At 42.6% G+C, this 26,341-nt stretch overlaps 1 protein-coding gene across 2 annotated transcripts; it reads right to left on the reverse strand.

Moving 5' to 3' along the window:
* Positions 1-14: 14 nt before the first annotated feature.
* Positions 15-24,888, reverse strand: UBE2G1 (ubiquitin conjugating enzyme E2 G1). 2 transcript variants are annotated; one of them, XM_005525869.3, is made up of 6 exons: positions 24,590-24,888; positions 10,469-10,571; positions 7,796-7,893; positions 6,572-6,750; positions 3,293-3,416; positions 15-1,197 (listed from the first exon to the last, which is right to left on the reverse strand). In XM_005525869.3, the coding sequence occupies exons 1-5, from the start codon at positions 24,633-24,635 to the stop codon at positions 3,330-3,332; spliced, it is 513 nt and encodes a 170-aa protein (XP_005525926.1). In that variant the 5' UTR covers positions 24,636-24,888; the 3' UTR covers positions 15-1,197; positions 3,293-3,329. The 2 variants fall into 2 exon arrangements, with proteins under 2 accessions (XP_005525926.1, XP_014110557.1); XM_014255082.2 differs by lacking the exon at positions 24,590-24,888 and having other exon boundaries at positions 7,796-7,888.
* Positions 24,889-26,341: the final 1,453 nt, after the last annotated feature.

Here is a 26,341-nt window from a genome sequence, read left to right on the forward strand (position 1 = left end):
GCCAGTTTGACACATTATTATTGGAAAAAATTATATTTTGGAAGAACTCACTACAGAAGGTGACAGAATTCCAAAAATCAAATTACATGAAAATATACATCGCCATTTTCTTTGTACATTAGGTGAGGAAAACTCTGAAGTAGAAGGCAAAGCAGTTGAAGGACCACAGAAGAGAGTAAAGGAGGGAAACTATTTTTGATACCAAACCCAGAAGTTAGTCATTTGAAAGCCTACAGATGTGCATGCTTGAACTCAACCTTGAGAAAAAACAAGCCTCCCCCACACACACCCCACCCCACAAACAGGCAATGAAAAAGGCAAACCAAAAATTTCACCCATAAAAAGCAGCTCATTCCTATCTTGTACTAACTTAGTCAACCAAACTTCCAGGTGAAAGCACTCAAGTCCCTGGAAGTTAAAAATCCATCAGGCTGCTCAAGGGTGCTCCATGGCCAGTTTTATTGCTATACCAAATTCAAGAAGAATGAATAATTGGGTTTAAAAAAGGGGTGGGAAGAAATAAAAGCACCTTTGAGACTACAAAGGTCATCATAAAAGAAGACACAAGTAATTGATAGCAAATCCTTTCAGGGTTTAATTAGGAAAATTTTAAGTTCTGATGGGGGAAATAAAAGGGACCACATTTCAAAAAAAAAAAAAAAGATACTAAACTTTAATAAGCAAGAAATTTTAATTAAGCCTTGGTGGGTCAAAGGAAAATTAAAGTGGGAGGAAAAAAAAACAAAACCAAAAAAACCAACTTAGTATCCTAATTGGTTTTGACATGCTTCACAAGTTGCTGTTTGTTTTTTTTTAACTCAGGAAACAATGAATAGGGAGAGAAAAAACCTGCTAAAATCTTTAGAATTTACACAATTCTATCCCTAACTACAGACAGCATTATTTGGTACAATGTGTATTTGTGGATGTACATGAACAGTATATATATTATCCGGATCATGTTGTGCTATGTACACATCTTTACAATTTTTCCTGAAGGTTAAAGCAGTTCATTAGATTTCAAAATGCGTAATCATCTTGTGTTGGCACTTGTTAGGCTCTTGTCAGCATTGATAACTGGCATTTTTATTGCAGCCCAGTTCCAGCCAGTGTTTGCCAACTTGTAACAACAGAAGTCCAGCAAAAGGTGGGTAGAGTGCAGGAAAAAAAACAGTGCCATGTTTCTCAATTGGAGACCTGCAAAGAAATCACAGGTGTTAAAATAAAACCCCTCTTCATCCTTAATTCTTTTCAAGATGTTAATTAGTTTTTCAAGCTGAAGAAGATAATTATTACTTGTTCAAGAGCTTCACATACCTCCAAACAGAAGATGGATAAATCCAAACTCATCACCTGAGAAAGACTGGAGTTAGCTGAGCACACTGTATATCCAAGCTCAATTATCAGACTTTCTGGCTCCTGTAACTTGCTTGTCGAGTGCACAGTGTGTAAAGCTTTGATTATTCACACAGAGGGCTAAACACTTCAGATTTATCACTGAAAAGTCTGTGCATTACTTACTGTGAACGGTAGGTACAAATGGCACAGCAGTGCTTAGCAAGCACTGACACCACAGCCCCTGTCACACTGGGCTGGTTTGAAACCAGCTGTGGCCCCTTCTCATCCAATTCCCTGCCCATGGCTCACTTGGGAGGAGTCACCAGACTTAGAAAAGCTCTCCCCTTCCAAAAAAGCAACACAGCCAATTACTGAAAATATTTGTCAAGAGCATTGTTTCACTATAGCTAAGTTCAACATGGCAACAGAGCTGAGGTTAGTTAAGGATACTCTGGAGTGTTACTCACAGTTACTCCCTTTCTCCAAGACAGGAAAAAAAATGTCAGCTGCGTTAACAATTCTTGCACTCCAGTTATAGGCAGTTGTACAAGACTTTCTGTTCCTTTGCTTAGTCTTTTGATCAATATTAAGCATTTTTCATGCTTAATCCGTGCTGAAGAAAGTTCCTTTCAATCAAAACATCTCTGCAAAGAGAGACTGCAGAACGAATTTGTCACAGATGGAGCCCTCCCCCAACCCCCCCAATTTAGAAAAGGGTAAGAAAGGAACTCTCTCCTGCACAACTGTGATTAAAAAAACTACCCAGCAGTAGAACATAGTAAGCTGCTCTGGTTGAGTCAGTACAACCCCTCTGAACTACATACAGTGCCATATTTCTGTCCCTGTGAATTATATATAGTGTAGATAACCAGTAAATAAGGATTTGGGGTTTGCCAGCCAAATGGGTCAGAGCAGTTTATTTGCCAAACCAATCATTAAGAAAAGGCAGCTTCAACATGAAGTTCTGTTTTGCTCTGAAAAGCGAGAGTGGGAAATGATTATCTCATGGAGGAAGTTTTTCCTTGGCATACCCGAGATAAAGTGACCAAAGGCCATGGATTTAAGGGCCATGCTTTAATACAGAGCTTTCTATGAGAGGTTATTTAAAAAAAAAAAAAAAAAAAGGTCCCATTAAAACTGAGTTGGGATTGTGTAAATTAGAGTAAATATCTTGAGTCAGAAGCCCTTTAACAGGGTGGCAAAAAATGCAAATATCACGTCAGCTACTCTCAGGTCAAAACTTGTCCAAGCTCTCAGATACGCCACAGTTCAGTTTCCAAGCAGAACACAACTGTTTTTATGAAGCTATTCCCAAGCCTTCCTCATTAAAGATGTTTTTTGGGCTGCTGAAGAGAACACCACCTTTCTTGATATTATTGATGGGCATATCTCAATTTGATGCTTTCTGCTGTGCCAGAATTTCTGTTAAAATTCCCACAGATACCTGAAGCAAACCCTTCTCAGTGGTTCCTATCAACCTTACTGAAGTCTCATTTAACTCCTATGTGCAACATGCCACCAACATCTGCAAGATAATCTGCAACTCCTGAGATAACAAAGACTTTTAAGATGCTTTTAAGACTCTAAAAAGTGTTCTTCACAATAATGAATATCAAGGAATTATCACCCCCTTCTATTACAGCTCCAGTAACCTCTAAGCGCCATTAATAAAGCGGGATGAATTCTGATAAAGAGAAGTTCAACTTCTGAACAGCATAAAACAAAAGAATACAAGAGAAGTTCCCCAATTTTGGCAGAACAGGCTGTCAAGTGCACTTAACTTCTTTTAGTCTTTAATACTGCATACAGCCAAAGAGCTCCACTGAGATCATGCAGCTAAGAAGAAAGGTTTGGGGGTTTCTTTTTCTTTTGAGGGGGAGAAAAATAGTTCAGCAACACTTAAGCAGGAAATCCTCAGCTCAGGCAACTGACTTGTCTTGAGAAGGATACTTACCCTGAAAAAAGTGAAGCTACTAGCTGCTGAATAAGTGTCACTCAAAAGCAGTTTCTTGGCTTTTTCTTACACAGCGGGCAACTTTTCTTTTAAATTCTCCATTTCTGTCTTCTCTCCATTCTTTCTGTAATTGAATAGACAGCTTTCAGATGTCAGTCCTACAACAAGGAGTTGTACAAGCTCTAGGAAGACTCTTGGTGTTTATGTTTTCAGACATTAGCCATCTAGTCAACACCTAAATTTGCTTACAATCATTGAGCTACTCACTGAAAACCTGTGATATTCAGGACTTTTGAAAGTTTGCTCTGGGTTTCTGTGCCAGCCACTCACAAGACAGAGAGGATGTAATTTTCCCCTTGGATTTCAGGCACGCTCCAAGACTAACCTGGTGGCTTACCAGTAATTCACACTGTCTATGCTAAAATCTATTTGCTTTAGCCTGCGAAGTAGCAGCAAACTCAACTTGTAGACCACAAGCTGTTATGTGTTAGAGACAGTGTCTTTAACTGCAGTGGTGAAAAAGGTACACAGGTACTGTGAAGTCAGCAGTTACTCAGATTTTTAAGACAGTTTCAGCTCCCTTCAATCTAATCAGGACACTCCAGGACAGAAATACAGAAGTCACAGTATCCAGAAGAGGCACAGCAGTGTCCTTCGAAAGCCAACACCTCCTAGTTAGATATGGCTGTAAGATATTGGCTCTGTGAGAAAGACCTTAGGAGAATACTCAGCTCACCTACAGGTCTCTGTGACAGGGATCTGATTTCAGAGCTGCAGAGATGAAGAGCCAAGATAAAGATGAGCAGGAAGACAGGTAAGAGGGAAGTCTGAACCCAGAGATGCACACACATCAAGGTATCACAAAATCCTACATGAGAAAGTGCAGCCAAGTTTGTTTTGTGCCAGGCTCACAACAAGCTCAGATGAAAGCACAGGAGCATCAGGTGTGGGTAAGACTGATGTGCTGGGTACTGCCTTCCAGTCAGAAGTGGTGGGGAAAATATAAAGAACCCCTTATTTCATGAAGTTCTATAGTTCTTAGTTTCTGATACAATAGATTCTTACTGCAGGGGTGAGGGAAGGGGTTAAAAACCCCAACACTGTTTCACCTGATGCAATCTAGCATACACCACCTTTTCACCCCCACTTGGAGTGAAGGTTGTAGTACATTTGAGTGATAAATGGCATATCCTAACATTCATCACCTCCAAGCTCACTTAAACAATCAGCACATTGGAGAGCCCAGCATATCATAACTTTCATATGAAATCACAAATAAGGGTACTAATTAGTTTGTTCTTTTTCAGCAATTCATGCAGCAAACATTTGGTTCCTTGGATTGGGACACAGGACAGCTTACACAAGATGGCTTAAGGCCAAGAAAAGCACTGTATTTGTGCCCTCTGAGCTTCAGAGCCTTAGATTTTGTTTCTACTTTTTGTGTCTGTAGTTCTATGAATTGTTCAGATTTGAATAGCAAGCAAAGTTTCCAATTTGACAGCTGAATCTCCAAAAATGTATTTTTAGGTCATGAACTGTTCTATTTGCTTTTCAAAATATCTATTCAGATTCTTGATCCTCATTTTTCTCCCACTCCAAAAGACAGTACTCCAACATGCACAGTTCATTTTTCCTGAAAGCAGATATATCCCCTGCTCCTATAATCCTGTGAACTGCCTGTAACACCTTATTCACTAGACTCACTTAAAAGCAGAAACTAATGACAGCAAAGTATCTTATAGTAACTGCCAAATTTTATTGCTGTGATAAACACAGGAGCTGCTGATCCTTCAGTGCCCTGATGAGTATGTTTTTTGCTAATATGAAGAGATCTACAATCCAGCAGGAGATGCCAACTGCTCGAGCAGCACTCTGAAAGTTCCTTGGAACATGCAATGCCACAGTCAGAAAAATAGTTTCTAGCATCCGAAGTGATGCCTCACTACTATCTTCACAGTCAAATCTGGATTTTTATGTTCTTTCATGCTGGGCTAGAAAAAGCTGTTTTCATTTTTGACCTTTACCCTAAGGCAAGTTCATTTTGTGTGTAATTTTCCTAAGGAAAAACCAAAAAACTAAAAACCCCACTCCTGAAGTAGTTGTCAGAGTGGGGCACAATACAAAAAGTTTGATGTCAGGAAGGTGACAAGCACAGCTAAAAGCACGTGCTTTCTCCAGGGTTAGGCCAGCTATATTCAACATACATGAGTTTGTGAAGTGAGGAATTCTAACTGCACTTCTAACATTTCATTAATAACTTGCTCCTCCCAGTGCTCTCAGCAGGAAATGTCCACATTTCCCGGGTGTCTGTTTCCGCCAGTAACATGACATAAAGGGGAGGTCCAACACTTTAAGGTTAAATGAGGAAATCGTTCACTACAACTTTCTGTTTGTTTTCTGTTTTCTTCCCATTAAATTTGTTCCACATGAGTCTCTTCCCATGATGATTTTTCAGCAGACCTCAACCAACCACTTTTGAAAATACAACATAGCAGATCAAAGGCTCCAGAAAACTACTAAATTCCCACCCACTCTGAGAAGATATAGCTTGGCTGACAGAGCAGGTTAACATTCCTTTACAAAACTCTGCATCTCACAATTGCCATCTCCCTTCCTCACTCCCACAGTTTAAAGAGCTAGAACTTGTCTTTTGTGAAAGGACAACACTCAGTGCAATTTAAGAGCACATCAGTGTTGCCAAATGAACGGGGCCTGAAGTCTGTCCCCCCATGCCCTTCCAGAACTGAGACTTTTTTCTCTCCCTACCACAAACATTTCCTCAGCCTCACTGTTACATTCTGCTCTAAACACAGCTCTTCTAGAGAGCTGACAGCACACAGCACAGGCTGTGCTCCAGAACACTATGCTACATCAAACACTTGCATCTCACCCCTGCAGATTCACCCTGGTCTTTGTAAATCAGACCATTTTTCCTCACTCCTGAGCCAGTCAGTCTAGTCTGGGACAAACCTCCCTTTTGAGCCGAAGGTCAGATGCTCAGTGAAGCCTTTGAGTACCTTCTCAGAGCACAGATCTACAGAGTCAAACCTACTGCTCTAATCCATGGGACAGGAAGACTGTTCTAGAGAAGTGAAAGAAACTTCCCAATGCTAATTAGTAGTTCTGTCTGACAACATCATTGCTTTTCCCAACACAGTGGTAGCCTTAGCCTGTGATAGAAAAGGTTCTTCCCAAAGTTACTGTTTGCTACACTAGCAACAGAACTCCGTTTCAAGGTTTCTGCATTGAAGACAATTGGCAGACCAAGGAAAGTCTTACCGCTGCATCAACATTAGCAGGAGAATCACCATTGGGATCTGCCAGCATAGAAATAACACTAATCATTATAGTTTCCACTGTGTGAATGGGAAGCCAGCGTTCCTCAGGTTTTTCATAGCCATATTTGTCTTCTCCAGGCTCATGAAGAATTGAAATGCAGACATCACCGTTCTTGTCAACTACAAAATAGAACAAGGCATATTTCAGTCATGAACAACATGCTGGCATTTCTTCAGGACAGTCATGGAACTGTTCATCTTCATTCCAGCTAGTCTGAAACACGTTAGTGAAGACACTTTATAAAGAAGGAAAGTAATTAACTATTGCAGAACTTAAACTGTAATAAACAAGGCTTGCTGGAAATCTGAATGTGCCTGGACTCGTGACAGAGAGGGCACATGGGGAGGAAGGACTCAGTTTAACATCATGCTGCAACTCTCAAGACTATTTATTTAGACAGGCTTCCACTACAGCTTTTTCTGTTAAGTTCAGCAAACTCGAGACTTTTTTCCACAGCAACAGCATCAGCTGGATATTACTGAAACATACTGAAATATGATTCAAACTGCTGGAATTAGAAAGTGCCTGACAAGTACTCTGATATTTCCAGAGCTGAAACTGACACAGCATTAAAATATTCCCTGTCCTTTTGATGGGAGCACTGTCTCCTCCCACCTTTCAATATCTACAGTTTCTGAAATTGAAGAATATTTCTCTTTCCCAGTAAAACAGTCTTCCATTTTGTTTTATCTTCCCATCCAGTCTCCATCAGTCCACAGGTAAATGAGACATTAGGAGAAGTCTCCTTTAGAGGTACTGAAAGATTTCTTTTCATGCTTCACTAGATGAGGACAACTTTGGGCCTTCTATACTGAACTGCCAAGTCAGCAACAGCACGATGAAATATTTGAATGTATAACAAAAGGCAGTCAAGTTCCTCCTCAGACTAGAATTTTTCACTTAGGAAAAAAATTAAGGGAAAAAAATACCTGAACAATTACCAAGAATGGAAGAACCTACTCTGAATAGCTTCTGAAAATACTTTAAGAGTATTTTATGCTCTCAGAGCAGCACTATTAAAAATTGTTATTACTTCTCTATTAAGTGAGGATGGCAAAGTAAAAGAGTTTCATATTTCTGACATGAACAGAAACGTATCTATTTGTCTTCACTACATTATAGCTCTGAGCTGCAAAAAGAAATTGAAACTTTGACATTTCTTACCATTCGGATGCCAGATTTCTGTGATGAATTTCATTTTTGGCGGCCTCAGTGGGTAGTCTTTTGGAAAAGTAAGATGAGCCTTGAAAACACCACCTTCACTGGGGAATCAAAAATATCTTAGTAGAGTTTCTTGTAAGCTTAAGCTGAAGATCGGAACTTACTGATGTTCTAAGTTTACACCTCACACAACTTAACATCATGTTGGTAATTAACAGCATCAACACTTCCATATGAAATGTAAAGAGTTTCTACATTGAGAAGATCCTTTCACAAGATACTGCCAGTTCCCCAACATGATCTTTTTTAGAACTAAGATGATGTTCCAGAGGGGAAAAACCATGGGGGTGGGGGGGAAAAAAAATAAAAAAAGCTGCCAAGGAATTTACCATCTGGAATCACAACTTACTTTTTTTTTCCCTCTCAGTACATTTATTAACAGGAAAAAAAAAAGGTATTGCAAATAACTTCCTTTCTCGAGTCCAGCCTAGCAGACACCCAATTTACTCTGTTAGAGACCTCAGTCCTAATTTTGTGGTCTCAGTCTGCAGCAGTGAGCCCCAGGGAAAAACTGCAGAAAGCTCTGGCTCTGTCTAGAGCATTAAACATAAGAAGACTTCCAATGCCACCTTTTCAACACTAAGCTAAAGTGACTCAGGCATGACAGTGAGGTGTTCTGCATTAGTTACCCACTCAATTGGGAAACAATAATAAACAAGAGACATTCAGGTTTTATGGGGAGCTACAGGCCAGGAATAGTGCCTTTAGAAAAATGTGAAGGCCTGTGCTAGATGGAAAGGTTTACAGCTGGAATACTTTGCTAATGTCAATAATATAACATTTGTCCTGCTACTGTCATTTGTTCTAACAGAAGGCTGTAACAAAATTTGGAATTGCAAAGGCAAAACAAAAAGTGGAACATAAATCTCGCACTGGCTACTGAGAAAAATAACATGTTTTACCACCACTAACCAAAGGGGTGGAGTTCCAGCAAGTGTCTCAAAAAAAAAAACCAACCAAACCCAAAGAAACAAACAAAAAAATCCCAAAAAGCACTGCCTTTAAGTAACTTGGCTCTTTGAAGCAGCTGAAGGCATCTGAACCCACGGCATTTATTTTTCATAAGTTTTAGAAAAGGCAGGCAGTTTCCAAAGAATCCTTCATCCCAGGAGAGGTAAGAATTCAAGAAACATTATTTTAACATCCATAATGTCAAGACACAGGAGAACTAGATTGCATTTGCTGATAGACCCAAACCAGTCAAACCCTTTCTTTCAAACTGAAAAAAAAGTCCTTCTTTTCCTTTTTAAAGAAGCAGATCCTAAAGCTACTAGGCTGTAGGGCATCCCTGGTTGCCCCATACCAACTGCATACAATAGAGGTTTTAAAGTGGATATATGTTAGATATCAGTTAATGAAATACAGCTGTCAATTAAGGGAGATCAATGTCATTTTTAGCAATATTCCTGATAAAAGGGTTTCTGTCTGTAGAGTAATGCACTAAGGCTAAAGTCTTTTCAAGTAAACTCAGAAGAAATAAAGTGGGACCAGGAATGAGAGTGATGTTTGAAAATTGTTCAAGCTAAACTATTATATATAACTGTCCTTATCAAACAGCCCAGGGAATAAGGATTCAGTGTAATAGTATCCTGAAAAACAGCAACTGGAGACAGTTGTTTCCTTACCAAAGAAACCACTCTCTGAAGAGAGTTTCTTACCAAAAAGCATCAAAAAAAGCTCAGAACCCTATAAAAGTGGAGTTAAAAAAGCCACCATCGCAACTTTTAATGCCTAAGATGACAATCAATTAGAAGCAGCATTTCTTTATTGACAGTATTTATAAGATAGCCATGAGAATGTAACAGAACCACAAGACTGTTCAGAAAAGGTCAACAGAAGTTGGAGAAACCATCTCATGCAAGACACGAGAACCACAGTGCAGTGAGCTTGTGGAAAAGCCAAGCAATTTGATTACTGGGTTTAAATACTTATTCCAAGTCTGCTGACAGACATACACAACTTCATGCTGCAACCAAAACTGACCTCAAGTAAATGTCACTAGGTTTTTCGTACTAGTAGTTCACTGCAACAGCTTAATGAAGAGTTCACCTCCAGGAATACACTTTAAACTGACCTCTCCTGGGCACAGAATCCTTTCCCAGAAACTGGAGCAGATGAGCACCCCAAAGTGCTCCAGGATCCATTTGGAAGTTCTCCCATCTCAAACTGACAGGATTTGAAGCTAATTCTATGGACTGCTGCAGTTTCCTCCAACTACATCCTGCTTGAATTGAGTATTTTCCTACCATCACAAGCATGAAGTTGTAATGGTTTAACATAGCACTATCAGCTGAACTACAGCCTCCCAGCAGCAACAGCAAATAGTGCATTTTATCTGCCTTACATGTGAAAGAAAACAGAAGCTGCCTCTAAGGCTACCTATTCTCTTTCTTTTCCATACAAGTACAAAGAGGTCAGTGATGCCTTTTCCCATGGGAGCAAAACAGTTTAGAACTTGTACACAGCAAATCCAGCTATTTACACGTATTCTGCAAGCAACAGAAGAGCATTGCCTAATTGAGCACAAAAGTTTTGGTTAGCTTCTGTTCACTAGGAGCAAACTAGAACTAGTAAATCCAAATTCACTTAAGTTTCTGTATAAGTATCAGTACTTACTATAGTGTATCTGGAGGACCAATAATAAGGACTTCCCATCGATAAAGATCATTGTCATCTATTAAGCCCGCTGAAAAGCCTTCCACTGGATTTTTGTTGAGCTCTGTGTAGGAAAAAGAATTTAAGAGTAACTTTAGGTGTCTATAATACACATTGCTGGTTTTGCTCCTGTGTCCAGAGATGACCAGAAAACCCCATGACATTTGGCGCTTGCTCGTGGACTGACAGCCTGAGTGAGTACCCTCAGCTCCCCCACCACAAGCACTTCTGCCAGAGCTGGGATCATGTCTGACCCTAAAACATCAGAACAACATATAACTATGGGACACGGTTTTCTAAACTAGATACCAACAAGTGTTTAAGTCAGGAAACAGGCTTTCTAATAATTAAAAAGCTTTACATGAACCCCAAGGAGCCATCTTAAACTAAAGTCTGTCTTCAGCTCTAGAAAACATTAACAGAAAACCTAAGTCACACTATCTTTTTATTTAAAAGTAACATTCTACTTTGTTTAATTTTTTTTTTCCAGAATCTGAAAGCACTTGAGACTTGTGCCAGTAAATTCTGGAGATAATGATTTATTATATTTTGAACTAGTACAAGAGACATAGAAGGTAAGTTGCTATGCTGCTCAGGAATGGGGTTGTGTGTTTTTATTTCTTCCTTTTGCTTCACAGTTTTTTCCATCAGTGATAAGCAATAGAGCATTCTAAGTGTATAGGCTGCTACAGTTACTGCCAGATAGAGGCTTCTCTGGAAATAGCCATACTCAAGTCACAGCTAACTCTAGACTCTACTCAACTTCTGTTTTCAGCCTGCTCCAGGCAAAAAACCCTAAGATTTGGAACTAAACACTTCAAATAAGTTTTGCCTATAATCCAGTGGTGGGGGTAGGAAAGTGAGAACATTTATTAACTGACACCTTCATTAAATGCCATATTTATGCCAAATTCAAATTCTTCATCCAGTATTTCCAACAGTATAAAGTCCTGACAGATCTTGGGTACTTAGGATATAGGAAGGGGGAAAGAAGTTATTTGTTCAACCAGTCAGTAATTCCCAGATGAAATTAAGAATGGTAGTTATTGTGGGAAAAAAAAAACAAAACAAAACAAAAAACCAACCATACTTATTTTATAACTTGTCAGACACTGCAGTCCTCATTATTCTGTTCCATAACACAGTTTGTCTACATATTCCCACTTTATAAACCTAAAAGCCATCAGACTTAAGTTCAGAGGGCCTTATATATGCCCTCAGGTACATGCAGAGGAACTTCAAGTGAGAACCTTGTACCTTTCTGGAGAAAAAGCTGCCATTAAGTCCTAAGTGATTTGCCCACAAGCTTGCAGTCACTGGTGGCCAGTTAAGTTCTGAACTATTTAAAGTGTGGCTGAAAAAAAGGCAAGAAGAATCCATTCAAACCCTACACAGAGGAGTCTAAGTTCACACTGGGAAAACAAAGTGCTCAGCTCACGTGAAGGACCAAGGTCCTGAAGAGGGAAACAGCAGGATCAACAACTTGTCACCAATAATTTAGTCAAACTTATCCACAAAGATGACACTGAAAGGGGTTTTCCTAGGAGCTGCTCAGAAGGGTGTAATCAGGAGGTGAGGTCAGCCATCCAGTCCCCAAGGTGCAAGACAAAGATTTGGGTACTGAGCCCAACCATGTTTTTTTCAGACAGTGCTTGAAAGAGAAGACAAAATCACAGGCTCTCTAACCAAGATGCAAACCTCAAACCCAAAAGCTACAGCATGGCCATGCCTCCTCTAAGTAAATCAGTTTTCAGACACTGGCATCTATGAAACTTTGTGGAAAGAGAGGCACAAGCTTGAGTAACTATTTCATCTTAGCTGAAAGGGCAGATAGCCTAGGTGAGCATGTCACACTAAAAGAGAGCTTCACCAGTCCCTTACACTACCTCCTTAATACAAACATTTCTTTGGGATGGTCTATTAAATGTTCCACCACATCAGACCTGCTTTTTCATGCAGGATTACATTTAAAAAATTGTCTACTGCTTGTGAAAAAAGCCATCTCTGCTCAGGACATTTACATCACCCTTTCAGATATTATTAGTACTGTAATACAGAATGCCCACGGTAGTAACTACAGAAGTCAGACTGCAAATACTAGCTTTGACTATCTCACCGAAAACTTTCAAACTTGAATTTAAGCCTGTGAAACACAAGTTCCATCATTTCTGCATTTCCACAGAGAAAAATGGACTTGTGCCAAGTTCTGTGTAGAACATCTGTAAATTGTATGAAAGGGACAATCATTAACAAAAATCTTCAGTTAAAGCAGTTAAAGAAGTTTACTTAGTATATGCTGCCTGTAAAGCAAATGAGCACATTACTTCTTTTACAGGAGGTGGCATCAGTCTCAGCTTGTGAAAAGCTTATTTTCCTTCCATGACAGCAGTACTGAAGCACAGCTCAAACAGCTGCTGATTGCAGAAATACTCTGAGGAAAAACAGTGAATATAAGCTCATACACCTTCTCCACAAGAGGTATGCCAAGAATTACCAACAGCAATTTAAAAATGAGCTTTTCCATCCAGATTATTTATGCTAAACTAAACAACATGGCTGGCAGGCAGACAAAAAAGGAAGTCTCAGTAAAGTTCTGCACTGAGACATGAAAAGCATCATCCTTGGCTGCTTTACCATGGATAGCCAATAGCTGCTACTCATTAAAACCTGCCAACACCAAGGCCCAAGGTTTGTTTGGCTTTGTTATTTTTCCCTGGATATAGTCAGTGCTGTGTATCAGGCAAGTTAACCAGTAGTACCACCTGTCTCTTGCCTCTCTCTTCACTAGTTGAGCCTCACACAGTAGTGAAATCCATGCACCAAAATCCCCAAGAAATAGCAATGCAGGCAGGGCACGAAAGGAACACACACACACTGCTGCCAGGCCGGTGTCACTGCCCACCGAGCGAGTGACACTGACGCTGCACCCAGAGCAGGGACACCTGCTCCCTGTGCCGTCAGTCCCCACCAACCACAGCACTTAACTGCTTGCAGCCTGAACAGGAGCTTCCCAAGACAAGCACATGGATAAAGCAATGGATTCCGTTCCCTTTTCCAGACAGGGAGAGGGGAATGAGCTCTTAGTGCAGGTCCTCTACAAAGCCCTGCTGAAGAACTGCCCTGAAAGTCCTGGAAAAGCAGAGAAGCCAGACACACCTATGAAGAATTGGATCCTTCCACATAATTTTTCCAACGGCTTTACTTTGAGATTTCTTGTTCAGCTAAAGATATGCTGCACTTTTTAAACATAAATGAGTACATTAACGTTATTTCCATTATGCCCATGCCTAACTAAATGCCGTTTACTTGCAACTACTATATATTACAGTCTGTGGTTTAGCATTTCTGACAATATTTTTTGCATTTATGATTATTTAAAAAAAATAAAATAAAATAAACCACAAAACATTCTTACACACAGTCTAGAAGCAGTTTCAGGTAGAGCCTTTTGCAGACCAAGCAGCAGCTGACAGCCAAAGCAGCACACACCTGGACAGCTGCCAAGCAGCAACATACTTGGAACAGAATCCAGTGTCTGCTTATAAATTAGACATTCAGTTCCTTTAATCCCAGTCCTGAACCTGGGATTAAATCCAATACCTGATTTGGGAGGTGAGGAAGACTAAAGGCCCATAATCCAACAGCGTTGTTTAAATCCAGAACAGATTTTAAAGCCCCATGGCTCCATTTCCACATGATCTGCCACACAACACACTGTCTGTCCCTTTAGCTCTTACTAAAGCAGAACTAAGTTACCATTGCCTTAAACTTGAGCCAATACAGTACCATGGGCTGCACTTCCAGTTTCAGTGTTTAGTTTACATCAAGCTACTGATGTTCCCACACTCCCTGAAACTGCCTTTATATAAGCCAAGAGACTTCACCAATCCCAGAGCAAAACAGCATCAACAAAAATGACTAAGCAGAAGGAGTCCCATAGCTCCATGGAACAGCTATGTACGGCATTCAAACTTTTCAGCCTGACGTCTAACCCAGCCAGCCACTGAATATGAACTCTGAGTATTTTAAGCTACATTACAAAGCTTTCAAAAATATAAGCTCCTATATTTTTTTTCCATAGCAGCCTCTTTTATATATATATACACACAAAGTGTTTGAGTTTTGTGCAGCCAGTGGATAGAGTACAATACAAAAATAAGACTAGGGAGCCCAAGTCCTGGTTAAGGCTCCTGGATAAGCCACCTAGCTGGCTTACACAACTCTCAGAGCAAGCAGGCCCTATCAGCATATTCTATCTGCTGCACCTCAGACCTGTGTCATCTTTGTTGCTTTTTGTGAGGTTCAGCACCAGTCCAGCAGCTTCTAACAACTGTTCACACTGAAAATTCTCATTCTAGACTCTCCTCCTCTGTACCCCACACCGTGATTTCCATATAGTCCTATTACTTCACTGAGGTCAGTTACAATTTCCAAAACTTTGTTACTTGCAGGACCCAGCTGTACATCTCTGATCCTATAGAACTAGGGCTGAGATTATGAAAAAATAACATGATCTCTTTGTGGAGATGTATTCCCCAAGCTTTCCATTTTATCTGCTTTCATCATGTTCTGTCTTGCTCCACAAGCTCATCCAAGAAATACAGACAAAATATAGCACAAAATATGCACACACTCCTAATAGCCACTGAGGGAGTGACAAATAGACAACACTTAGAACAGATTAAGCCTCTGAAGGACACTGAAATTATTTTGAAGGGAAGTGGTAAAGACATACCTGTCTTAGGCAGAGATTCTACCAACCATTTCAGTAAAAGCTTTAGGTTTGATTTTAGCCTGGCAACTAATTTCCAGTGCTCCAACACCACTCCTTCTTAATAAGGGCAGCATTTCAGACTTCTACAAAACCAATTTTCTGAGCTCAGAAAATCTGTAAGAAGGGTTGCACAATTAGCATAAACAGGCAAACAACATCTCAGTGTGGTGCTACACACCTCTGTGTAGTGCTTCAATCACCATCTCCTCAGCTATACCTGTGAAGTCTTCCTTAGATTTGCACAGTGAAGTAGATTTTAAAAGGACAGGGGACAAGGCTGTAGGTTTCTTGTTTGATTTTTGGTTTTATTCCTAGTCAAATTCCTAGCCATTGCCACAGTTCAGCTTTGCAAACAAGTGGAGAACAGCATTAGCCCAAAGTTCCCAAAACTGCTGCTACAGTTATGAGGATTAAGGTACCAGAAAAACTTGAGTAAATAGAGATTAGAATTATTTTATGGGTAAACTATCACATTATTCTAGAATTACGCTAAAAACTGAGTTTCTTGATTCTGTGTATCCTGCAGCTCCATGGTAATAGGAGCCATAGCATACCTGGATTCAGACAACTGGAAGTTCAGGTTGGTTATTTAGTGGAAAACTGAGTTTTAACACACCAACCAGGAGCTTGCAGGTCTTTAGTACTGCCTTGGTTCTTAAGGAATTCCCTGTAATCCCTTAAACCCATGGAGGTGGACATCAGCAGACACTGTTAATGTTCCTTTAGATTTCTTTCTCACAGGTCTCAAAACCAGCTCTTAGCTTCAACTAGAGCACAGATACCCAGCAACTGATCTAACCTGGCAACCCAGTTTACCCAGCCCACAGTCTGTTCCCGTGCACCATTTCACCTGAGAGTCCTGAAAACAGGCAAGAACAGTCACAACTTATTTTGAGCCATTTCCTTTCTGCAGCACTCTTCAAACATGCACCCTTCTGCATACACACTCAAACCAGCCCTTTTCCAACATCCCACACTATAGAAGGAAGGTCTGCTTCCCCCTCCCCTCAAAGTATTTGCCATTAAGCAAATATCTAAACTCAGTAACTTAAGTTTCTGCAGAACACATTGTACCTACTAAACCCACAAACCTTTTCTTTCAAAACAAATGTGGTGTTCAACTTACTTTCCTCTCTGAATCACTGGAAATACAAAACATACTCATCTGATGAAAACCTTTGAATGCCACAGTAATGTGAAGTTTTGAAAGTTATGCTTCCAGAATTAAGTTTCTCAGCAGTAAATTCAGAATATATGTTCAAATTATCATCAGTCACGTAATTTTGGTAGAAACCAAGATAAAATGTTTCCTGGACAATCTTCTTTGACTAGACTGCTAGAACCATGCTGTGTATCCTATCAGACCAGAACTCAGAGTTACACCACCTGAGAGAGTTAAAATGGAGGTTGAATGAAGTCTGTTAAAACCGTTCCCAGTAAGTTCTGAATTTTGAAGTGAAGTGTTATCAGGAAGGAAAAAACAATGATAGTAAAAAGAACTGGAAGAACCCTGATTCAGAAACCCACATGTAAAAGGAAGCAATTATGTCACCAGGGAATATTCAGTGCTTTGCCCATAGAGTCAACTGCAACACAGAGCCACATTCATCTGTCACACTCAGTTCACAGAAATGCCACCTCCACCTTGTCCTCAATGATTGGTGCCTGCTTCCACTCTTCAGAGTTAGACAGGTATTCAACAGGTATCTGCATCTACCTGTATTTGAGATGGTCACCCTCAGCAGCATTCAAGAGATCTTATCAGGGTAAGTAGTTTCTGAAACACCATAATTAACTCATCCCAAAGCAGGTGTCAGAAACAGGTCAGGTGAATCACACTCTACACACACTTACTTCTCTAACCTACAAAGGAGACTACAAGTTTCAGATGCCTTCTGTACACATCTGCTGGAAATTGGCAAGACAGGTGTCTTCCTAGGTGCCATTAATGTAGCTGAGTTTACCGCGGACAGAAATTGATTAACTTCTTAAAAGCTATTTAACAACAGACTAAAGCTAAGGAAAAAAAAAAAAAAAAAAAATTCATCCAACTATCTTCTGAGCAGTCAGATACACATAAATCATGAAACAGCACTGCTGCACAGAGCCAATGATGTTGTAGGATGTGTGTGGTTCATACACAAAACCAGACCACCATTAGAAATCCACTGAAAAGTCTCTATGGCCTGTCTATGCCACAGGGAAACATTAACATCTGAGGGAGATGTTAACATCTAAGTTGTTGTGCAAGTCAAGGATAATCTTCCAGCTTGTTTTCTCTCCTGCTCATAATATGAATAACAGGTTTGCATATCCTAACTTGAGCCACATTGTTATTTAGAATTGTTCTAAGACATTCCTTTAAATGACTCTTGACAGCACCATCTTCCAGATCAGCAACAAATGCCAGCCAGCTAAAAAAACAGCCAGCTTGACCTATGAGGTGTATGATGACACCACAGAAATATATTTCCCTTAACAATCCACAAACAGAGAGACTGTATGTGAAAACCTTTACAGAGGATTTCTACCAAAAAGTCTTTATTATTATTATTACTCTAAACCTGTGCAAAAACTGCAAACGTTTCCGCCCAGGAGAGCAGTTATTTTTGTAGAACACCATTTCAATTAGATGGCTATACTTAGTGTTCTTACAGGGCCTGGATATCCGATCTCTGCTCCAGCTGATATGCCTTGGACTTGAGAGTAGGAAAGAAAAGCAAGCATGAACATTGACACTTGCAGGGTGGCCTAAAGCTCAAGCCTACTAGAGACTGTAAGTGAAAGATCTCATCAAGACCAGACACTGACAGATATGCACACAGCACTCAAAACCTAAGCACAGAGTAGGTGCAGCTTGGTGAGAGTAAAGGCCTGCATGTGAAATGTTGCCCTGATTCTGTTCCCATGCATTGTAACAAAAAGTGGACAGGAGAGTTTCAGGAGTCACATGCCTTCTTCCTCACACAAGCCACCTGCTCTCCTTTTTCCAGGCACCCAAGCCTGCACACTCATTTTAGTATTTGGTTAGTTCTTGCTTTCAGAACAGCAGCCACCTTTCAGATCAGTTCCACTTCATTTGAAACCCATCTCTATGCTGGGAACAAACTGTTGTATTTTACATCAAAACAGAGGTTGATTAAACCCACTACAGGAAGAAAAATTAGCAGAATGCCTACTTGAGGCAAACAAGTTTCATCTACAAAGGTCTCTTATTTTCAAACTGTTTAACACAGGGCTTTGGGGGAACAAAAATACAACTTGTACCAACCACAGAAAGGATAGAGTAATCTTATATTAGTTGGATTTGCCCATATTGTTTCAAGTCTGTCTTGCATTAAAAAGAAATCACAACAATATACAGGAAAGTCAAGGCAGAATCAGCTGTAATTACATGCGGTTTCATCTGAAGACCATTCACTCTACTTGATCTATCCATATCAGTTTCTCTTAAACAAATGTATACATATATAGCAAATCAATAAATCCTTTGCAGCTCTGCAGCAAATAACTACAATAATGAAGTTGGAATCAGTATCAATGACAATTTAGTTGGTTTTGCATGATTTAACATCTCCAAATGAAGCTCTTACCAATGAAGCAGAAATTCTGATGGAAGTATTTTCTCAAATAGTATTAATTTTGCTCCTTATTTCAGAGGATCTCCAGCAATGTTTTCCCATTCCACTATTCTCAGACAAAACGGGAATAAATCACTGCTGCCAGATCCAGATATGCCCTCACTTTGGTATAACTTACAATGCCTTGTTTGGGGGGGGAGCAGAGAAGGAAAGAACTCACAGTTCACAGTAAGTTTGCTTCTTTCCCTGAAAGATTAGTAAGCTGACCTAGGCAGAGCCAAGGCAGTGACTCCTTGGTGAGGCAGGTTCTTGCTTCATCCTGTTTAAGCAAGTGGTTGAGTCATCAAACCTTTCCATTCTGTAGTTTAGCTAAACCTCACTTTCCAAAACTGTCAGCATCCCTGAAATTTTGCTGGTGGCTGCTGTTATAAATATTCTTTTCTTTGAAGATGCAAAGTTCAGATTATTTCTGCCAGAGAAGCATTTGGAAAACTAACACGTAGCAGGCAAAGTTTGCCATTAGTCACATTTATCATGTTATTTACAGTGCAACAGAAATTCAGGCTGCTTGTGCTGTTGTAGTGACTGGAGTCTGAGCAAGGCCTGTATTTTAGCAATGATATTGTCTATAAAGTCAGCTTGAGAAAGGGAGCTTTGATAATTCTGTCAGCACAACCTCACATGAAACAGGATTATCTCATCTGCTGTAACAGGGCCCTATGTTGCCAGGGGGTTAAGGTGACTGCTACACACATGCTGTAACTAAGTACCCCAAAAAGCATCAGACCAAAAAAAAATGGATGGTTATCTAAAAACATACAAGAGTCTTCTTAAAAAATATGCAGGGGTGTTTATAATTTTAGGACCACTTAAAATGCAAAGTTTTAGATGTGCAGGACCTTGGAATCCTAATTATTTGGGATAATACAGAATTTTACTGTCCATATGAACAGACCTTCACAAAGGAGTTAACAGGTAATCTAATACCAAATTAATACTTCACATCAGTGCCACTGAAATGATTATCTTATAGACAAACTTACTGTAAGCCAGTGGTCAACAAAAAGGTTTCTTATGCATCAGCCACCCCAGAGATACGCTTCTCAGCTTTGATATATAAAGTGATCTTCACTCTGCAATTCCCTCTCCATTCACCAGTCAAATAGATTTTTTAAAAAGTCCTAATTGCCAAAAATTCAACTAGCTCAACATTACACAGCAAGATTCTTCCACAGAAGAAAGTAAAAACTATTCAACTGTCACATTCTGCTGTGAAATAAAGCTGTATACACTTTAAACTGAAATAATGTCATGTTTCTCATGTTTAAGAAAACCATTAGTGTGGCTTTTTCCTGTATCCTAAATTGGAGATTATTTACAACCCAGCTCAACTTCAGCCAACAAAGGCATGGTTATTCCCATTTCCAATGCTCCATGTTTATGTTAAAGAGAACTCGCACTTCTAGTTCCACTGTGCACCACTGATTCAACTGCACCCTCTCTATGTGATTTTGCTGGTTGAACTAGACAAGTCTGCCTAGTCTGAAGTACCTGTGTCAGCAAGAATTTGGCAGAAAGATTAAATAAAAGTATTCAGAGACGTACCTCAATCTGTAAAACCTTTGGGCCTGACAGCTCTGGAGACTGGAAGAGAAGATTTACACCCTCTTGTCTGCATCTCTTTTTAAAGAACACAAAGTTTTGGGGCTGTAAAAAGAACAGTTTATCCTCCACCAGCTCCCCTGAGGAGTGAACTCTGCTTCACCAATCTACACGCTTTCCATAGACTTTTTTTTTTTTGAAGTTCAGGGGCACTTTCTTTTTCTTTCAGTTTTTCCTGCATCCTGCCTTGAAGAAGTGGACAAGGCACGGCCTCTATTTCACATTGTTATCAATCCACAAAGCACCCCTCTCCTCAAAAAAGAACAAATACTATTTCCAGAAGCTGCTACAGCTTACAATTAAGTTGATTTGAGAGGGAATAGCATTTAATTTTACAGATGTCCATAGATATCTGATCCACCCACTCTAGTTAGACTACCCTTTTTAAATGGCTTTGCTATTAAGAGATCCCAACTCACCACTTCCTTCAGACCTAAAAACCCCAAAAAAACTTAAGACCATAAAAACTACTGAAGTTCTTACTACCTTGAATTGTTCTTGTGCCTAAATGGGGACAAGCACATGTCAATATAATAACAGCTACTACGTTTAATCCCTGGGGATCCAGCTCAGTATTTCATTTGCAAAGGCACTGTGAAGCCACATAGAATTTGGCAGATTAAAAAATAACCCACATGTAACTTGAAGTTATATTTTATGACTGTCATTGAACGTCCCTTCTCTCTGAGCACCATCAGCATCCAGAACACGCCACTGAAGTGCACAAGCATGTTGTACATGGTGCTGTGGTACCGGCTCCCTGCTCAAGTTACAAGCCAGCTTGCTTTCAATAGAGTCTGTCTTCATATACTCATTGGAGCAACTTCACGTTGTCAAGCCTTGCTCTGTTTGGTAAGACCCCTTGTTTTACATCTCACTGACAACCAACAGCCTCAGTTGACCTATACTTTGACAAAGTACTCAGGAATTAAAACAGCTCATTAGAGTGCTCCAGCTAGACACCTTTCCCCATAATTAAGAACCAAAGCATATGCAGGACCAAACAGGTAGCCACTCCAAGAACTATTGTTTAACATTCCTCCCTCCTCCTGCCATTGTTTTTTTCTTTTGGACATTGAAAAGAGATATCCAGGGTCTCAGCATTTAAGAATTTTTACAATCCTCAACTGCTCCACAATTGTACAGGGTCCAGATTCTTGCTTCAATCTCCCTTCTTTTCTGGATGTCTTGCTTCAACTTTAGCTCTCTTGTCATTACTGAAGCACAAGTGAATGATCTAAAGCCATATAAACTAGCTTAAATCACATAACTCATATCAACTGTCTGTTTTACTGTCCTCCAAAACCCAACCACCAGGTAACAACCCCATGACTCACTACACTTGATATAGGCAAAAACTGCATGGAGCAGAGACTGAATAGCAGTCTCACCAGGGCAAATACCACCAGAGTAGTGACTTTTGGTTCTTTTGGTTTGAGGTAGAAGAAACAGTGTGGGTAATCACAAAGGGACACGTTGGAGCAGGTGAGACTTGGAAGAAAGTCAGCAATAGGGAAGGAAGATCACGAAGCTCAGCCTCTGCCCTACAACTTCAAACAGCATGACACCAGAAAAAACAGTGTCAGTCCAGTGCCAGCTCAGTTCAGATGTCACACAGAAAATAGTTTCTTCCATATGTGATAACTTTCTCAGGTCAGTTATTCCATGTAGGACTTCTGAAGAGTTCAAGACTCTCCTTCAATGCTCACCATACTTCATTCACAAAGGCACTTTTAATATGGTTTCAATTTCTTTTAGTACATCTAAAGGGATACCAAAGGTATTGATATTACTTTAAACACAAACCTCCCACAATAGCTGCATGGTGCAAGAAAATGGCTGCACTCAGTACAGCTGAATCAGTAATCGGGGCAACTAGAAAAGCTCACCAGTTTTTACCAGTACACATAAAGCCTTCAGATAAGAATGAACAGAAAGTTAAACAGAAGTTAACCCCTAGACCTAGTAGTCTACAAATGTACTCCCATACCCAACCAGTCTGTGCTTACACAGGGTCTTAAGACCTCACAAGATTAAAAAAAAAATACAGCACAGAAGCTGAATACCTCCTATCAAGAGACTTCAACTAAAAGTCCAACTTGGTTTTGTGGAGTAGTTAGTAGATTAAAAGAGAAATTCCAGACAGCTGAACAACTACTCTAGGTTACCAAATGTTTTTTTTTTATCAAGTCAGAAAGCAACTATTCTACACTATTGTTTCCTTTAAGGGATCATATATAAGGGAGAGAAGCTTCACATCACATCCAGTCTGGAGCTCCTGCAGTAAGCCCATACCGAGGCGTTATTACCTTATCTAAATGTGCAGATCACCGAGTGTCACTAAAAACTTCAGCAGTTACCCAGGGCATTAACAGGTGCATGCTGATGTTCAGGACTAAGGCCACAGTATGAGATTTTTAGCCACGGTATGTGATCATTATTATTCTTTTATAAAAGAGCTTCATCTTAAAAGGGTAAAACATTCTTTGATAGTAGTTAGCGATATTTAAGTTTCTCAAACTGATCATCAACCAAACCCGGAAAACAGTGCTGGAGATGCACAAACACACCATCCAGCTTGCTATACCCCGTTATGCAACCTCATCTCCTTACTGCTAACAATGCTGCTTTCCACCCTTAGGCTTCCAACGACATTAACTGAAGTTTCGGGCCAAAATCCTCCTCCGGGAATTCCTGTGCCACCCAGTGACCCTGTCCCTTTGTATGGCTACTCGGCCAACTCCAGCCAGCGTTGTAACTGCCCGAGTTTAGGTATACCTGGCGCACATTTCCTTAAGGGGGTACGAAGCAATTTTTACGTAAGGAACGAAAAAGGCGACCCGATTCTCCCACGGTACCGTGCAGACCCCCGCGTTCCCTCGAGTGGATCCCCGTATCCCGGCCCAAAAGGCAGAGGATGCGGCGAACATGTGCAAGTGGGGGAGGGAGGAAGGGAGCGCTGCCGGCTCGTTTCCCTTTAAGTGTGGCAGCGCACACATGGAGCCGCATTGTGCGGCCCCGCGCATGCGGGGCCCCTCGGCGGGGCCGGGCCGGGCCAGCTCGGCAGCCCGCCCGGGGACAAAGGGAGGGGGCGCGGCGACACCGAGCCCGTCTGACACCCCGCTGCCCTCCGCCGCCGGCCCGGACGCAGCACCCAGGCCGTGTCCGTCCCCCAGCCCGGTCCCCAACTCCTCCTCCCCCGCGCCCGTCCCGCCCTCTCGCCCCCGGCGGACCCCCCGCCCGGGCCTCCCGGCGGGTCCCCCCGCAGCGGTCCCACCCGCTCTCCCGCCGGCACCCACTGCTGCCCGGTCATCTTCCCCCCGCCGGTGCCTGCGGAGCCCCCGCCGCTTCTCCTGACAACAAAGGGGCCAGCGGCCTCCCCCTCCCGGGCACGGGAGTTGAGGGGGAGCCGGCGAGGGGAGGCGGGACAAGGGTACCGCAGGTCCCCGCGGGAAGGGGTGCGAGTGCGGGGAGTCAGCCTGGGCCCGGCGTGCCTCGTTCCGTGGGTGGGGGCACAGTCCTCCTTCCTCCCCTTCTTTCCGGCGCCTCAGAAACACCCCCGAACATCAGCCCGCACGCATCCCCCGCGCTGCGGGACGAGCTCCGGCTCGTTTCTCCCCCCCGCCCCAGGGAGACGGGACCGCAAGGGGAGGGGACGAGGAGTCCTCCAGGCTTGGTACCGGGGGGCTGGGGGGGCCGACGAGCGCGGCTGGTGCCACCCCGCGCTCCCCCGACGAGACGGGGGCAGCCAAGGGGACGCTCCCCCACCGTGCCGGCCCCGCTCCCCTCCCCCGGCTCCCCTGGCAGCAATCGCCGGTCGGGCTCCCCCTCCCCCGCTCGGCCTAGTTCCCTCGGCTCCCGGCTGGGCACAGCACGGCGAGGGGGGGCTGTAATCTCCCCTTCCCCCTCACACACACACGCACTCCCGCCCGCCCCCTCCCCGAGCCGGCGCCCCTTCCTTCCCCCGCTGCGGGCCGCGGCCCCTCCGAGGCCGCCCGGCCGCTGCTCCCCCGCGGCGGATCACCCGCCGCCCTCCGCTCCTTCCTGCGCCGCCGGCCCAGGTACCTGCTAGTTGTCTCCGCAGTAGCAAGGCGGACTGGAGCTCCGTCATTCTCCCCCGCTCTGCCCGGGGAGGGAGTCCCAGCGGCGGCGGGGACGGCGCGGCTCCTGGCGCTGCAAGAGGTGGCGGCGAGCGTCCCTCAGCCCGTCCGCTCCGCGCCCGCCGGGGGTCTGGCTCGGCGTCGGCCGCCACAGCACGCAGGGTCCCGGGCAGGGCAGCGCGGCCGTGGCTCCGAGCCGCCCTCCGCCTCCTGCTCCGAGCCCTCAGCGCCGCCACCTCCCGCTCCCCCCGCCAGGAATTTCACCGCACTCGGGCCCGCGCAGGCGCACCGGGGCCGGCCGCCGGCCCTTCCGCGCCGCCATCTTGAGAGCGGCTGAGGGGCGGTGAGCCGTGCTTGGCCGCCATGTTGGGAAGGTCCCTGCCTCCCCTCCCTGAGTCAAGCTGGAGTTAGCGGGGAGGAAGGGCGCTCTTCATGAGGGGAATCTCCTCACGAAGGACATTTAGGGCCGTAAACTAAAGCACAACAAGTTACACCTCAACTTGAGGAAGAACTTTACATGAGTGTGGTAGAGCACTTGTACAGAGTTGTCCAGGGAGGGCGTGGAGTCTCCCTCTCTGGAGAAATGCCAAACTCACCTAGACCTTCCTGTGTCACCTGCTCCAGGTGACCCTGCCTTGGCAGGGGTTAGACTGGGTGATCTCCAGAGAGCCCTTCCAGGCCTAACAATTCGGGGATCTGCAAAGGCCCTCATGAAAGACATTATTAGGAAGGAATGCTTCTTTTTGAGGGTGGCGATGCCCTGCCACAAGTTGCCCGGAGACCCTGTGGCTCCACCTGGATCCCTTGAAGTGTCCAAGGCCAAGCTGGGCAGGGTTTGGAACAAATTGGGATGGTGGAAGATGTCCCTGACCATGGCAGGGGGTGCAACAAGATTCTGCTGAGGTACAGCAATCCCCAAAACACATCTGTCCCCATCACCAGGCTGCACAGGACTGTCACATACAGGGAGTCAGTAACAACAGTGTCTGTGTCCAGAGCCCTGCTGGCCCTCAGGCTGCCGCCATCTTCCGACCCACTAAATACGGGAGGTTTTGATGAACAGCTAAAAAAAGCAGCCTTTTAGAAACTTTCTAGAACAGGTTAAAAGAGTTACCAGCTGCCAGGTAAAAGTTAACTCACACAGGATTGCTGCAAAATGTACATTTTTGTCTGTGTGTGTGTTTGGGATGCTTTGGAGTACTGTGCCACTGCACTGAAGATGCACCAAGGGATGAAAAAGAGAGATAAAAAGCCTAAATCAACCCTTACACTTAAGAGGTGAAGAGGCTTTCCTGCATTAGTGTATCCCTGAAGGGCAACCTAGGCTTGAGTTTGGATCTCCAGCAAAAACCTTCAGAAAAAGGGCTTTTGAAGGATGACTACTCTGTCTGAGGACAGTCACTGCAGAGGGAAAGAGCTAAAAATTAAGATAGTTTGTCCCAAGAAACTAACTAAATCACCAGGAGAAGCCTGACAAAAGTACAAATTGTCTGTAAGCTCACATGTTGACTGTGAAAAATATAGTGTGATAAATAGGTGTGTGCAATTCTAAAATAAAACGTATGGGCTGCTCTGCTTCTCTGGCTTTAAGCATTTCACTGGATTCCTTAATTTTACATTTCAGTTCTCAAGTATGTGCAGTTTCTGGCTAATTGGATGAAGCATTATTACCAGTGATAGAAAGCAAGAAACTCCCTGCTCTATTGCAGAAAGAAAT

This window comes from Pseudopodoces humilis, chromosome 23 (assembly GCF_049639895.1).
Source record: "Pseudopodoces humilis isolate 2021_Gansu_Grassland_sample_001 chromosome 23, ASM4963989v1, whole genome shotgun sequence".
Classification (NCBI taxonomy): Eukaryota; Metazoa; Chordata; class Aves; order Passeriformes; family Paridae; genus Pseudopodoces; species Pseudopodoces humilis.

Excerpts from the sequence above, each read along its gene's own strand:
- UBE2G1 (XM_005525869.3), bottom strand. The coding sequence starts at position 24,635 with ATGACGGAGCTCCAGTCCGCCTTGCTACTGCGGAGACAACTAGCAG. Across the intron at positions 7,894-10,468 it reads GGTCCTCCAGATACACTATA|TGAAGGTGGTGTTTTCAAGG; the intron begins GTAAGTACTGAT and ends TTGATTCCCCAG. Across the intron at positions 6,751-7,795 it reads AGAAATCTGGCATCCGAATG|TTGACAAGAACGGTGATGTC; the intron begins GTAAGAAATGTC and ends TCTATTTTGTAG.